The sequence below is a fragment of the Callithrix jacchus genome, chromosome 6 (genome assembly GCF_049354715.1).
Source record: "Callithrix jacchus isolate 240 chromosome 6, calJac240_pri, whole genome shotgun sequence".
In the NCBI taxonomy this organism is placed as follows: Eukaryota; Metazoa; Chordata; class Mammalia; order Primates; family Cebidae; genus Callithrix; species Callithrix jacchus.
The window spans coordinates 141,208,926-141,221,809 of record NC_133507.1 but is presented as its reverse complement, the minus strand read 5'-3'; the positions used below and the strand labels follow the sequence as shown (position 1 = coordinate 141,221,809).

Below are 12,884 nucleotides of genomic sequence, written 5' to 3'. Positions count from 1 at the left end.
AGAATTTTGTTGACAATGGATGGAACTTCTTGACTCTATTTGAGAATGACCTAAAAGGTCCATGACATGGAATAATTTGTCATTTTGCTGAGGTTTGATTTCAAACACTGCAGGCAGCAGGCTCACGTGCAGGTTTCAGTCACCCTGCTACTGGGGTGATGACGGACCACCCAGCATCCTTACCACCATGTGCCTTCGCTTAACCACAGCCTTCATGAAAGGATAAAATCTGTTGTTTATGAAAACAGCCTCCAAATAAAGCCAAGTATTGATCTGAAATGGGGTCACTTCAAATATGCAGATGCATGATACTGCATTTCATGATGAAAAGCACAGGCCACATGCTAGCTGTGACCTTGAGCAAGTTACTTAACCTCTCCATGCCTGTCTCTTCATCTGTAAAATGGGGATAATATAAGCCAATAATAACATTCTAGGAGATAGGAATATATGAGGAAGTAATAGGTTAATATTTGTAAAACTGTTGGAACGCTGCCAGGCACACATTAAATGCTACATAAATCTAAGCTAACAATGAACTTAAAACTGTTGGTTTTCACAGAAGTCTCCAGACGTATTCCTCCCAACTGCCAATGGGGCTACTTTGTAAACTGTAAAACTGTGTAACTGTTGCCTATTGGATGTCACAAGGACCAGTCATTTAGGCATGGGTCCTCCCCAGCCCCCAGCCTGTCCCAGGATACAGCTCCGTAACAATGACCAGTCCCCGGCGTCTCTCAAAGGCCTCATGGAAGTAGAGGACACACTCGTGCTGGAGCCTGGCTAGCAGCCGTGCCTCCCGACGTGCTGATGGTTTTGGCTTGGCCTGGCTGGGGATGAACTTGGCCGCAAACTCCAGGCCAGAGCTACGCTCCACCACACGCCGCAGGTAGGAGAAGGCACCCCTGGTTGACACAGGGAGGGGGGTCAGGGATCAGCCATCGGGGCGGCCCTCTCCATCCCTCCCAGCCCTCAGACCCAGCAGCCTCTCCTTGCCCCCACTGGCTCCCCTCCTAGCCCCATACCTGCCGATCTCCTGGTGGATGTCGTAAAAGTCACTGAGTCTCCTTCCTCGTTGCTCCTCATCCTCCCTGACCCCCTCGACCTCCATAGCTGCTTGAGCTGGGGCAGAGATGTCCTAGTGTTAGGTGGGAGGGGAAGAAAGCAAGCAGGCCAGAGACTGGGACAGGCAGAGGAAGGAGACAGAAGAAGTGCAAGATGTTGGGGGCCTGAGGCCAGGTGCTGGGCTGGGGATGTGGTGGCTGGGAGTCCAGGGCTGGCTGCTTCCTGGGCAGAGCGGGGGTCACATTAGATTCCAGGGGGTGGGCGCTTTATCATTCCCCGGAACTCCTGCCCACCTGAATGCACAGCCAACTCCGCTTTGCAGGAGACCTCGCCCGCCAGGTTCCGGGCAGTGCAGGTATAGACGCCTCCGTCCTGGACCCCTGTGCTGAGCACCACCAGGGAGCACTCATTCTCCTCGTACACGAAGCTCACATGGCTGCTCTCGGTTAGCAGCACCTCGTCCTGCAGAGTTTGGTGTCATCTCCAGCCTGGGCCTGGCCTCACCTCTACCTTGGGGCCAAGAGCTGCTGCACCAGGCCCCGCCCTCATCTGCTACTCTGGGCAGCGCATCTCTCCCCAGGACTCAGAATCAGCTCCTCCCTTATCTCCCACAGAAAGCTCTGCATCCCTCAGCTAGGCCGTCCCCTACCTCCCCTTTCCTCGTCCTAACCACGCCTCTGCCTAGGCTCCGCCCTCCTAAGGCCTCCTAGGACCCTCCCACTCCCCCAGGGAGCCCCTCCTCCCTCTCCTAGGCTCAGCCAGCTGCACCCTCTGACCTTGTACCACATGATGTCTGGCAGTGGTTTTCCCTCCACCACCACCACAAAGCGAGCAGTTTCCCCGGCCCCCACCTCCACGTCTTCCATGATGGACTCAAATCGAGGGGCCTCTGAAACACACGGGGATAAGGGTGGGAAGGGAGGGGGCAGAGGGTTGGTTTTACCCTGCCTCCTCAGCCCCTCCCCAAATCCCATGTCAGCGACTGGCTCAGTCAGAACGCTAGACCCCCGCCTTCCACCAAGCCACACCCCCACCAATTGGCACAACAGTTCCCCGCGTGGACCAAGCATGCCCCGCTCCCGTAAATCCAAACGTGATGTTCTCCAAATCTCAGGAAACCTGGCACAAGGTGCAGGCTTGCTTTGTTTGACCTTCAGTATTCATTTGGCAGCTCTAAAATTAGGAGATTTTCACACACAAAAGAAATCTGGATTTTCTGCCTGTCTCGAAAAATTAGGACTGGCCATCCTGAGTCGCTCCCCTCACTGCAGCAGGAATCCGCAGGCGAGGAGCGGCTCAATGCTGCCCCCTGTGGGTGGCTGCCCTTCTTCACAGGGCCACCCGCTGGCTTCTGACTACCTGAATTTGGCCCCTGCAGGTGACCCAGTCTGTGACCCTGAATTAAGCTCATGGATGGCATTGCCTCTATCTTGAAGTTTCTTCTCTGAATCGTTGAAAAAATTTAGAGGGCCTTCTATTAATAGCACGTGGGAAATGGCAAGATGAACAAACAACCCCCAAATATTAACCAAACTGTGTAGAAATGGACTCACTATCTCCCACATGTGGCTGTGATTTCATTCTCCGTACATGTCACGTGGTCATATGATTTCCTGGTAAAGCAGCTTCTAATTCTCATGATGGAATTAAATACATATTGCAATGTTGCAAAGGAGGCTGTGACTTCCAAGTGTTCCCCACCAGCCCCCACCCCCACCCCAGCATGTTTGAGCATCTCAGCTTGAGGAGGAGTAGGATGAGTCAGGCGCCTGGGAAGGTGGTGGCCGGGTGTGGACCCCCACCCTTCACAGGCACACAGACAATGGGGGAGGCCATCCTGAGGATGGGGGAGACACTGCAGTGGGGTTGACGGGGAAGAAGGGGGCCACCCCTCCACTTGCCCTGCCTGGGTGAGGTGGTGTGGGGTCTAGTGGAATACAGGTGACAGTGCAAGCCCCAGCTCCATTTGAGCCCTGGCCGGCTGGGACATAAGTCTCCATCGGTCACTGTTCCAGCTAAGCTATGCTGCAGGCTTCTCAGGGCCAGGGCCTCCCCAAATCCCAGGGATCCCCCTGTATCCGAGAAGAAAAGTGAGTCCTGAAGATGAATTATCAAGGAGTAAAGTGACTGAGTAGAGAGTGTTAGGGGCAGGCCAGGCAAGGACAGAGACACTTAAAAGAGCCCCCAGCCCCTCTCGCCATCTTCGCAGCCCGGCCAGAAGGGTTCCCTGTCTCTTCATTACACACCCTATGGCCACTTCTCTTCAACTTCACCTCCCCTCCCCTCTAGGAATCCTGGCCCCCAAGGGCTGGGAGGTGGTGGGGGCAGTCACTGACGGTCAAAGCATCGGAAAGTTTCAAGTGAGCTTCGATGGTTTTTTGAAAGCACCAGAAAATGTCCATTTACCCACGATAAGATTGCCTGTGCTAAGTAAAATGTCACTTTCTTTACTTTCCGTTGGAATTGTATTTACTCAGCAGGTAACCCTGTTTAGCCCATGTTGATCAGGAGTTCTGAGTGACAGTTACATATGTCTAGGGTTAATTAACAAACTAGAAAATCAAATAGTTCTACCTAATGCATTTGGTTTAAAAGACTACATCTTTAAAGGAGAAATTATAAAAAGAATCCTAAGGCCCAGCACGGTGGCTCACACCTATAATCCCAGCACTTTGGGAAGCCAAGGTAGACTGATTACTTGAGGCCAGGAATTCAAGACCAGCCTGGCCAACACAGCAAAACCCCATCTCTACTAAAAATACAAAAAATTAGCTGGGCATGGTTGTGCGTGCCTGTAGTCCCAGCTATTTGGGAGGCTGAGGCACGAGAATCACTCGAACCTGGGAGGTGGAGGTTACAGTGAGCTGAGATGGTGTGGGCGACAGAATGAGACTCTGTCTCAAAAAAAAAAAAAAAAAAGAATCCTTGCTGCAAACATTGGGAGGCTCTGTCAAATAGGCTTGTGCCAAAAGGCGGCCAGGATCCCCAGGGCTGGAAGTCTGGTGATAAGATGTGTTCATGGGCTTCTTTAAAAATCACCTTGGTCTTCCCATGTTTGTTATATGTGAAATACTATTTCCTGTCATGTTTAACACAGGAGCTAGGAGTCAGGCATCCACACCTGAACCCAGCTCCTGTACTTATTAGGTTCTGTGAACTTGGGCCAGTTACTCTTAGCATGCTCTTTGAGCCTCAGCCTCAGTCTCCTCATCTGTAAAATGGGATAGTAACCAACCCCATCTCACAAGGTTGATGTAAACATTAAATGAGGCAATATATGTAAAGTGCTTAGTACTAAAGACTAGCACACACTAGGCTCAACAATTTTTTTTTTTTTTGAGATGGGTTTTCGCTCTTGTTGCCCAGTCTGGAGTGCAATGGCGCAATCTCGGCTCACTGCAACCTCTGCCTCCTAGGTTCAAGTGATTCTCCTGCCTCAGCCTCCCGAGTAGCTGGGACTATGGGCGCCTGCCACCATGCCCAGCTAATTTTTGTATTTTTAGTAGAGACAGGATTTCATCATTTTGGCCAGGCTAGTCTCAAATTCCTGACCTCAGGTGTTCCACCCACCTCAGCCTCCCAAAGTGCTGGGATTATAGGAGTGAGCCACAGCACCCGGCCAATAGATTGTTGTCATGGTTACTAGTATGGTGTTTGTGTAGCCATGACATGGACAGGCCTGACAGAAGGACAAGGGCTTGGATCTGCAGCAGTGGCAGGTGGGTTGTGTAGCTGGGGTATGAAGAGAGAGCTCTGGGCCTTGGAAGGAGGCTAGGAAGAAGCCTCGCAGTCACCCACCTGCCAACTCCAATGTGACTGAGCAGGTCTGCGTGCCGTGACGGTTGCGGGCAGTGCAGGTGAGGGCCCCCATGTCCCGGCGGCTCACCCGGCAGATCTGAAGACAGTACTGGTCATCATCTGGCTGGCTCAGCTCATACACACCTGCCCGTGCCTCTAGGAGGGCCCCTCGGCAGCTAAGGGACACATGACAGGGAGGTCACCTGGGATCTTGCCCCAGGGAATTCTGGCCAGGTGGGGCCAGACCCAGGATGCCACATGTGGGAAAGGGCTCACCTCCTCCAGACGACCTGGGCCTCCACATGGTTGAATGTGACGGTGACACTGGCAGGCTGTCCCTCCACCACATACACGATGTCCGGTTTGTCCAGGATGGCAGGGGCCTCCTCCAGGGGTGGACCTGGGAGGAGGAGAGCACAGGCTCTGTGCTGGGCTTGATGCTGCATCCTCAGCACCCACTACTCCTTTAACACTCCTAATCAGCACTTGAGCTCCGTGTTTACAGATGGGGAAGCTAAAACTCAGAGAGGTTTAGCTATTTGTCCAGGGAACACAGCCAGGGAGCAGCAAAGCTGGGGTTGTGGGCTGGACCCCAGCAGGCCTGATCCCAAAGCCTGAGCTTCGGCCCCCGTGCCCTGCTGCTTGAAGGAGGAAGAAGAGTGCACAGATGGGCCCAGGTCGCACCCAGCCAGGCTGCTCCTGCCGGTTCCCATGTCCAGGCCAGCCCGAGCCTCCACCACAGGGCCCTGTTCCCCATCCCAGCATCTCCCACCCCCACCCGACAGGAGCACCCCAGCTCACCATGCTCCAGCAGCTGCACAGGCTCAGAAGGGGGTGAGGGCTTGCTGCTGCTCTTGACAGTGGTGCTGAGGACCCGGAAGATGTGCTGGACCCCCTTACGCAGCCCTGTGGCTGCCCACCCTGGCTCCCGCAGGCCTGTGGCCAGTGCCGTCCACTGGTCTGAGCCCAGTACCTGGTGCTGCACTGTGTACGTCAGGGAGTCCGGGTCTGGCGGGAGAAGAGCTACTGCAGGCTGGTGTTGCAGGGGTGGCACCCCTCCCCATCCCCCTGGCCTGGGACCCTAGAGCTCATCATTAGTCTGCCCTGAGGATGTGCCTCAGTCTCTGCTGTTGCTTCCTGCCTGTCTCCCCATCTGCTCTGGCCCAACTGCTTCCCTGGCAGGTTTAAAGCCAACATGGTATCAGTTACAGGCACAGATGGGGCTGGACTTGAACTCCAATTCCTGAGGTAGGGAAACTGAGGCAGAATGGGAGGAGATCCTGGACAAGTGGAGGGGAGGGCATTTGCAAGTCCCGACCCAGGCGCCTAGTCCCTCTGAGCATGGGAAGGGAATGTAGCGGTGCCCTGTTCCTCCTCTACTGACCCAGAGGGAGAGCAACATCCACCATGGAGAGAAGACAGGTGAAGCTGTTCCTGCCAGCACTCCATCAGCTGCTGCCCCTCCCCATCTGTTTCTGGGGCCTGGTCGCCATGGTGCCCTGTCTGAGCCTACCCTGTCTAAACCCCTTCCCCACCCACAGTCCTGTGCAACCCTGACCCACCGATGGCCATGTCCAGACTCTTGGGGGGGTTCCATGTGAGTGTGACCATCCTCCCGGTCACAGCCACCACCTGCGGGGCACCATCTGGAGGGCCTGGAACCACATCTGAAAGCCACAGGTCCATCGTCCGCTGGGTCCAAGGGCTCCACAGCCCAGCAGGATCTTCGAGCCTCAGAGCGGGAGGTTAGGGCCTGGGGGCTCAGCGCAGGGGCAAGGGCAAGGCAGGAGGGTCCCCAGGGGACGGAGGGGAAGGGAGCTGGTGTGGAGGCCCTGAACCCCAGGTAGTGCCAGAGGCCAGGCTGTGCATGCCACTGACCACGAAGGTGCTTGCCTCACCTGTGACGTACAGGTGGGCATAGCAGGCAGCTTTGCCCAGCTTGTTGGCGATGACACTCTTATAGACACCGGCGTGCTGAGGCCCCACGGCAGGGAACACCAAGCGATGGACATCCCTGTCTGGTGGGGGAGGACAGTGACACTGGGCCTGAGCCCCGAGGATACCTTTTGAGGGGTAGGCTCATGCCATCCCAGGCCTGGTCCCTCACCCCCATCCACTGCAGGAAGGAGGCGAGTAGGGAAGGATGGGGCAGGGAGCAGGAAGTGCATCCATGGTGCAGCAAACTCCAGGTCCAGACCGGGGCTGGCTTCCAAGTCTATCCCTCCAGTGTGTTAGGCCGAGCAGCTTATCATCTTATCTTCCTCCTACACTGGGCCACCCTCTGGGGTCCCCGTCCCTGTTGACTGGCCTCTGTGGGGTCACAACCTCCGTGTCAAAGTTCCAACAAAGCTTTGTTCCCACGGCCCCTCCCCTAACCCTTCTTCTCCATCACTAAGGCCACTGCCATCCTGTCTCCAGCACAGCTGCAGGGAAGCCCTCCAGGAGAGAAGCAAAGTCCTCACCCTAAACCCCCCACCAGCCGCATCTCTGCTGCTCCTCTGCATCTGGATGCTGGAAAACCACCAGGCCCCTACACGAGCTGCTGAGTTCCATCTCCAGGTCATTCCTAACATTCCTCCTCTGTGGGATGCTCTCCTCTCACCTAAGGCTTCCTTCTCCTTCAAGACATAGTTCAAGCGGGTACAGCCCATGAAGCCCCCTGCCCCTGGCCTGCTCGCTACCCCATCCTTTGACTCCCCTCAGGACTCCAGCCCTCTCGCCTGCACATCGACGGGCACTGGCCCACACTGCTTTTCGTGGGTGGGGGCTCTTCCTCTGGCATGAATCATAGCTCCTGATCTGGCCTGCAAGCTCCTTAAAGAGAGGACTGACTTTGTCAGATCTGCTTGTCCCACCAGACCCAGAACCTCACACACAGTAAATGCCAAATACATTCTATGATATATTACAAGAGCTGTCTGCTCTGTGCCCAGCCTGTACCAGGTACCTGACATGCTTTCCCCCAAATCCTCGCAACGACCTACAAAATTATCCCCATTTTACCAATAAGGTCAGAGATACTGACTTGCTCAAGGTCACACGGCCAGTAAATGATGGCTTGACCTTGGTTCCATGTGATTTCAAAGCTCTTTCCCTACTCCCTGTTCCCTGGATGATAAGGATGCTGTCTCTGGCGAGGACACAGTGAGGAGGCCTGCGCTGTCCTCCTTCATGTCAGGGCTGTCCCCAGACACCCCTCCCTTCTCTTTGCAGTTATCTCCGCAGAGAATAGTCACCAATTCATTTATCTCTGCTGACGCTATTTATAAGGGAAGAGGAGCCAAGGGCTGCCAGTGACCCCAGATACAGGCAGAAGCGGAGACGCCAGCTCAGATCCTGAGACAGACACTCACTCAGGGCCTCAGAGCGGCTTGGAAGACCGGGAGGCCTGCGGCTGAGAATGACAGTCATGGGAGGCTGTGGGCAGGGGGCGGAGCCAGGGCGGTGGCACTGGAGATGGCTGGGTGGTCAGGGAGAATGCAGCATGGGTGATGGGGGCCTCCTGGTTAGGAGCTGGGCACTAGAGTCAGACAGTCCCTTCTTGCATCTGGGAAGCTTCCTGTACTGCTTTAAGCCTCAGTTTCCCCATCTGTAAATGGGGCTAATAGTACCTGTCTTACAGGCCTGTGGCAAGGTAAAATGGTCCTTGTCATGCCTTGTGCTCAGGGTCTGGCACTTAGAAAGCACTTAATAAAGGTGAGCTTTTGTCATGTTGCAGCCGGAAGAGGAAACCATTGTGGGCCAAAGAGTGCGCATTGTTTATGGGAGGTGAGCAGACTTTCTCACACAAGACTCAGATTCCTTCAAGGACGGAACTGAGATGTCCCATGAGAAAATACCCGAGGCCGAGAGGACATCAACCCAGATGTGTTCGTCTGTGTCTCCCTGGCCCCTTCTTCTTCATTTGCTATTTCCTAACAACCCTGGACAGAGCATGCCTTCCATGCCAGACACTACCCACACCTGCTTTTTCATGCCAGTGTCTCTGGGAAGTGCCACCGCTGATGGTGACCACTAAAACAAGAGCAGTGAGAGTTCACGCCTCCCGACTGCCTTTTGCCAGGCCCTGCTCTGGGGGCTTAAATGTATTAACTGACTTAGTCTAGTAAAAACCCAGTTACAGAGGAGAAACCGAGGCACGGAGGGCTTTTGTAACTTGCTCATGGGCCCGATTCGGGGGAGTTCCAGACTGTACTGCCTGCCCAGTAAGTGCCAATGGACACGGAGGGGTGACTCAGCAGATGAGTGCTTTGCAGGCTGCGGGGGAGGCAATGACCTCACAGTCCCTCTAGGTTCTCTTCCCTCTGGCGCCCCATCCCTGGTCAGGCTGCAGAGGGAAGGCCTGGAGGGAAGCTGGGTAGAGGGGCAGGGCATGGCAAGCCAAGAAGGTGCTGCAGGGGATACTCCCGGTGTCCTCCCCAGACACGTACACTGCGTCATGCGCCGGTCGTCGCTGCTCTGGATGCGGTGGCCATTGTGGAACCAGCTGATGGTGGGGTAGGGCAGGCCAGTCACCTGGCACTCCAGCATGGCCTCCTTGGCCAGTCCCACCTCCAGGTCCTGCAGTGGCCGCAGGAAGTCAGGAATGGACAGCCGCTCCAGCTCACCCTGCTCTGGCTCCTCGGGAATGGACGGCATCTTCTCCAGCTTCGAGCTGCAAGGACCACATGGCTGCCCAGAGGCCCAGGGCCATGCCTCCCACCCCAGGGCTGGGCTGGCCCCCTCACAGGCAGCCCCAGCATCAGGTGGGGCCCTGGTGGTACCTAGGGCCTGAGGCAGGTGTCCGGGGCTCCTCCACATACAGCTGGGCTGAGCAGTGGGCCTGGCCGTGAGTGTTGACCGCACTGACAGCATAGAGCCCCTCGTCCTCACTGCCCACATGGGCGATGTGCAGCGAGTGCAGACCCCCGTCCTGCCGCAGCCGCAGGTTCTCACTCTCCTCCATGGGGCGGCCTGCAGGAGGAAGGGGTGGGAATGCAGAGCAGGCACAGTGAGGGCCCTCTGGGTGCACCCTATTCCTACCTGGGCCCTCTGGGAGCCCTCAACACCTGCAGCAAAGAGGCCATACCAAAATGAGTCCAGGTAACAACAGGGGGCGGGGTGCCACTGATCTTGCAGTCGAAGCGGGCAGCTCGGCCCTCCAACACCTCCACGTCTTCCAGCAGCCGAGTGAACAGGGGTGCCAGCGAGGGCCGCACAGTCAGCCGGGCACTGCAGGTCAGCTCATCTGGGGGGCAGGGGACAGCTCAGAGATAGGGAAGGCCAAGGAGGTCCCGGCATCCCCACCTGCCGCTCCTGACTTAAGGCTGAGCAGGAGGCTGGAGCCTGGGCAGAGCCCAGCAAAGATTCTGAGTGCCCAGCAGAGGCAGTGGGCACAGATCCAGATGCACAGATGCCCACGTTCTTGAGAGGGTGAGGTCACCAAGCATGGGCCCAGGCTGCCATGGTGGACTGGGGATTCCATAGGCACCCAGGGCCTGCTCCCAGCTCTCTCCTTCCTGCCCACCTTGGATAAAGCACAGTCCAGCTCTGAGAGGGTCCTAGAAGCCAAACCCACCCCTCCTCCATCTCCTTCTCATAATTATCCTCTGTGCCAGGGCCATGCCCATGCTCCGAGCCCCCTGCCCCCGACTCAGAGCAGATGCTCCTTGACCCCACTCTACCAACCCCCAAAGAAGCTTCTGGAGGAGATAAGAGTCCCTATTCACCCTCCTGCTTCCAAAGTCCCTGCAACTTCCCCTTAGGCCTTCATCACCCACAATGTGGCAAGGCAGGTGCCATCATCTCTGCTGTTCATGAGGACAGGCCCAGGTCAGAGATATCATCAGTGGTAACAACGGCTGGTTAGGCAGGTGTGCCATTTGAAACCCTTTTCTGGAATGATCAGTACCCCACCCGCTCCTGGTAAGGCCCTTTTGACAGGCACTGGGCTTCATTCTTTACATCCATTATCTCATTCATCCTGCCAATCCCTCTACAAAGGAGGCGTGATCACCATCCCTGTTTCACAGATGAGCAGGCTAAAAAGCTCAGAGAGATGAAGTGACTTGTTCAAAGTTATGTGGTTGGTGACCTGCCAGGCAGGCGTTGGAACCCACGTCCACCTCAGCAGATACACTCCCTCCTAGGAACAGTTAACCAAGTCTTGGCCCTTCCTTTGTGCTACCCACTATTCTAAGCACACATTTTACTGAGGCCGAGTGATGCACTAGCTCCCATCCCCCACACTTCACCTAGGGGTTGGAGCTCTGTTTCCCGGGCATCTTACTCTGCACCCTCCAGTCTCCTCCCTCCAGCTCTTGGGCACCCATGGCAGCACTAAGGCCTGAGTGGGGAGTTACCTTTGGCCGTGCTGAGCTTGCAGGTGTAGACGCCACTGTCGTCCTCATGCACAGAGGTAAGCAGCAGCTTGCATTTGCGGCCATCGAAATGCATCTTGCATTTGAGCAGTGCTGGCTGCAGCAGGCGGCCATGGCACAGCCAATCCACCTCCACGTCGGTGGGCCCCGCCACCAGGCACTCAAACAGCGCCATCTCCCCGGCCCCCACGTCCACGTCCTGCAGGGGGGCCAGCACGGCCAGGGACCGGCTTTCAGGGTGTGCTGAGGGGAAAGCAGCCACGGGGGCCACACACAGAGCAGAGACACAAAGGGCGAGGGAGACACACATAATACACACACACAGAGAGACAGACAGACACAGAGAGAGAGATGCATTTTGTTCTCTGGAGATGGAGAAAGCCCACCCACCTGGCCAGGACTGCAAGACGAGCCCAGACCTGGCTTTGAGACGGCAATCCAAGCTGGGCCAGGGAAGGTGACTCATGGAGGCGAGAGGGGACTGAGGGAGGGGAAACCGAGAGGGCCACATGGTGGCAGAGACGGCGGCGGGAAGAAAAAAATAACACAACACACCAGCTGGGTACAAACTGGACTTTATTTGAGCTAAGAAATAGGTGTTTCCAAATCTCTCCATGCTCACTACAACGGACCCATGCCCCTGCTCTGGCACCAAGCCTGGTTAATGCCCTCATTCCCAGACAGAGTACCCCAGGCCCTGACAGGGAAGGAGGGGGCCCTAAACGGGCCCTAAACCTGCCAGGGCCAGGGCTCAGCCAGGCAGTTCATCAGCACAGATCCTGGAGTCTCTGGCTTTTGGTCTTTTGCGGAATAGAAACTGTTGTGCCATTTGAAACCCATTTCTGGAATGGTCAGTGTCCAACCCCTCTTGGTAAGGCCCTGGTCAACAGCCTCTGCTTCTTCGGCCCCTCCATGGCAAGCCCTAATCTCTTCCACTCTGTCTGACCCCACCTCAGCTCAGAGGCATCCTTCCCTGACTGTCACAGACACACAGACAGACAAACAGGTAGACAGACAGGCCTGCAGCAGCGATAGCACATGCACTCGCCCGGTGCCCCCCTTCAGGAAGAGATTTGGGAGGCTGATACCCCACATAGCTGCCCTTCCCAGCACTCAGTCCATCTGTGGGCCTCCTGGCCTGCGCAGCCATGTGTCCACTTGGGGAGGGAGGGTCCACAGGGGCCCATGGGCTATCCCCCTGATGGCTACATGGGGTGGGGAGGGGAGGCTGGGACGGGTCCGGGCCGGCGGGCCTGGGTCTGTGGGCAGGAGGCAGTGAAACACAGCGAGGTCCGAGAGGTGCCTGAGACAGGGGCGCGGCTCGGAGGGTAGCGGGGGGAGCACAGGTGGCCCCCTGAGCTCACTCGCCTGTGTACAGACAAAAACCTCAGTCAGCAAGCGGCAGGTTAGTGCAGCACACACACACGCACGCACACACACACGCACACACACATGCCCACACACGCATGCACGCACACACACACGCACGCATACATGCACACACACGCATGCAGACCTGGCTAGGGCCCTTCTGCATGGAGGGCCACCTTTCACACTGCCAGGGCAGTACAGCCACTCTTGGCTCCCCAAAGGTTAGCCCTGGACTGGGTGGGCTGGCAGCTAGCCAGAAACTGGGTCCTCAGGGTTCCTGGGCAGGCAGAG

The 12,884-nt window shown here is 56.4% G+C and overlaps 1 protein-coding gene across 50 annotated transcripts in view; it reads right to left on the bottom strand.

Annotated features, from left to right (window-relative positions):
- SPEG (striated muscle enriched protein kinase) overlaps window positions 1–12,884 on the bottom strand; it is a 58,693-nt gene that overhangs the window by 14,783 nt on the left and 31,026 nt on the right. For 31 of the 50 annotated variants that reach the window (XR_013519114.1, XM_035305836.3, XM_035305837.3 and 28 more), the window contains 13 exons: window positions 11,205–11,465; window positions 9,932–10,090; window positions 9,627–9,816; window positions 9,294–9,517; window positions 6,762–6,881; window positions 6,426–6,530; window positions 5,665–5,871; window positions 5,140–5,263; window positions 4,864–5,039; window positions 1,842–1,954; window positions 1,359–1,527; window positions 1,026–1,122; window positions 705–905 (listed from right to left, as the gene is read on the bottom strand). Coding sequence is in view for 49 of the 50 variants with exons in the window: in XM_035305836.3 (XP_035161727.3) it covers window positions 705–905; window positions 1,026–1,122; window positions 1,359–1,527; window positions 1,842–1,954; window positions 4,864–5,039; window positions 5,140–5,263; window positions 5,665–5,871; window positions 6,426–6,530; window positions 6,762–6,881; window positions 9,294–9,517; window positions 9,627–9,816; window positions 9,932–10,090; window positions 11,205–11,465 (2,146 nt within the window). In the remaining variant the exon portion in view is untranslated. Of the gene's footprint in view, window positions 1–704; window positions 906–1,025; window positions 1,123–1,358; window positions 1,528–1,841; window positions 1,955–2,618; window positions 2,694–4,863; window positions 5,040–5,139; window positions 5,264–5,664; window positions 5,872–6,425; window positions 6,531–6,761; window positions 6,882–9,293; window positions 9,518–9,626; window positions 9,817–9,931; window positions 10,091–11,204; window positions 11,466–11,781; window positions 12,591–12,884 lie in introns of those variants that run through there. The other 19 variants (XM_078328642.1, XM_078328646.1, XM_078328647.1 and 16 more) reach the window with 2 other exon arrangements.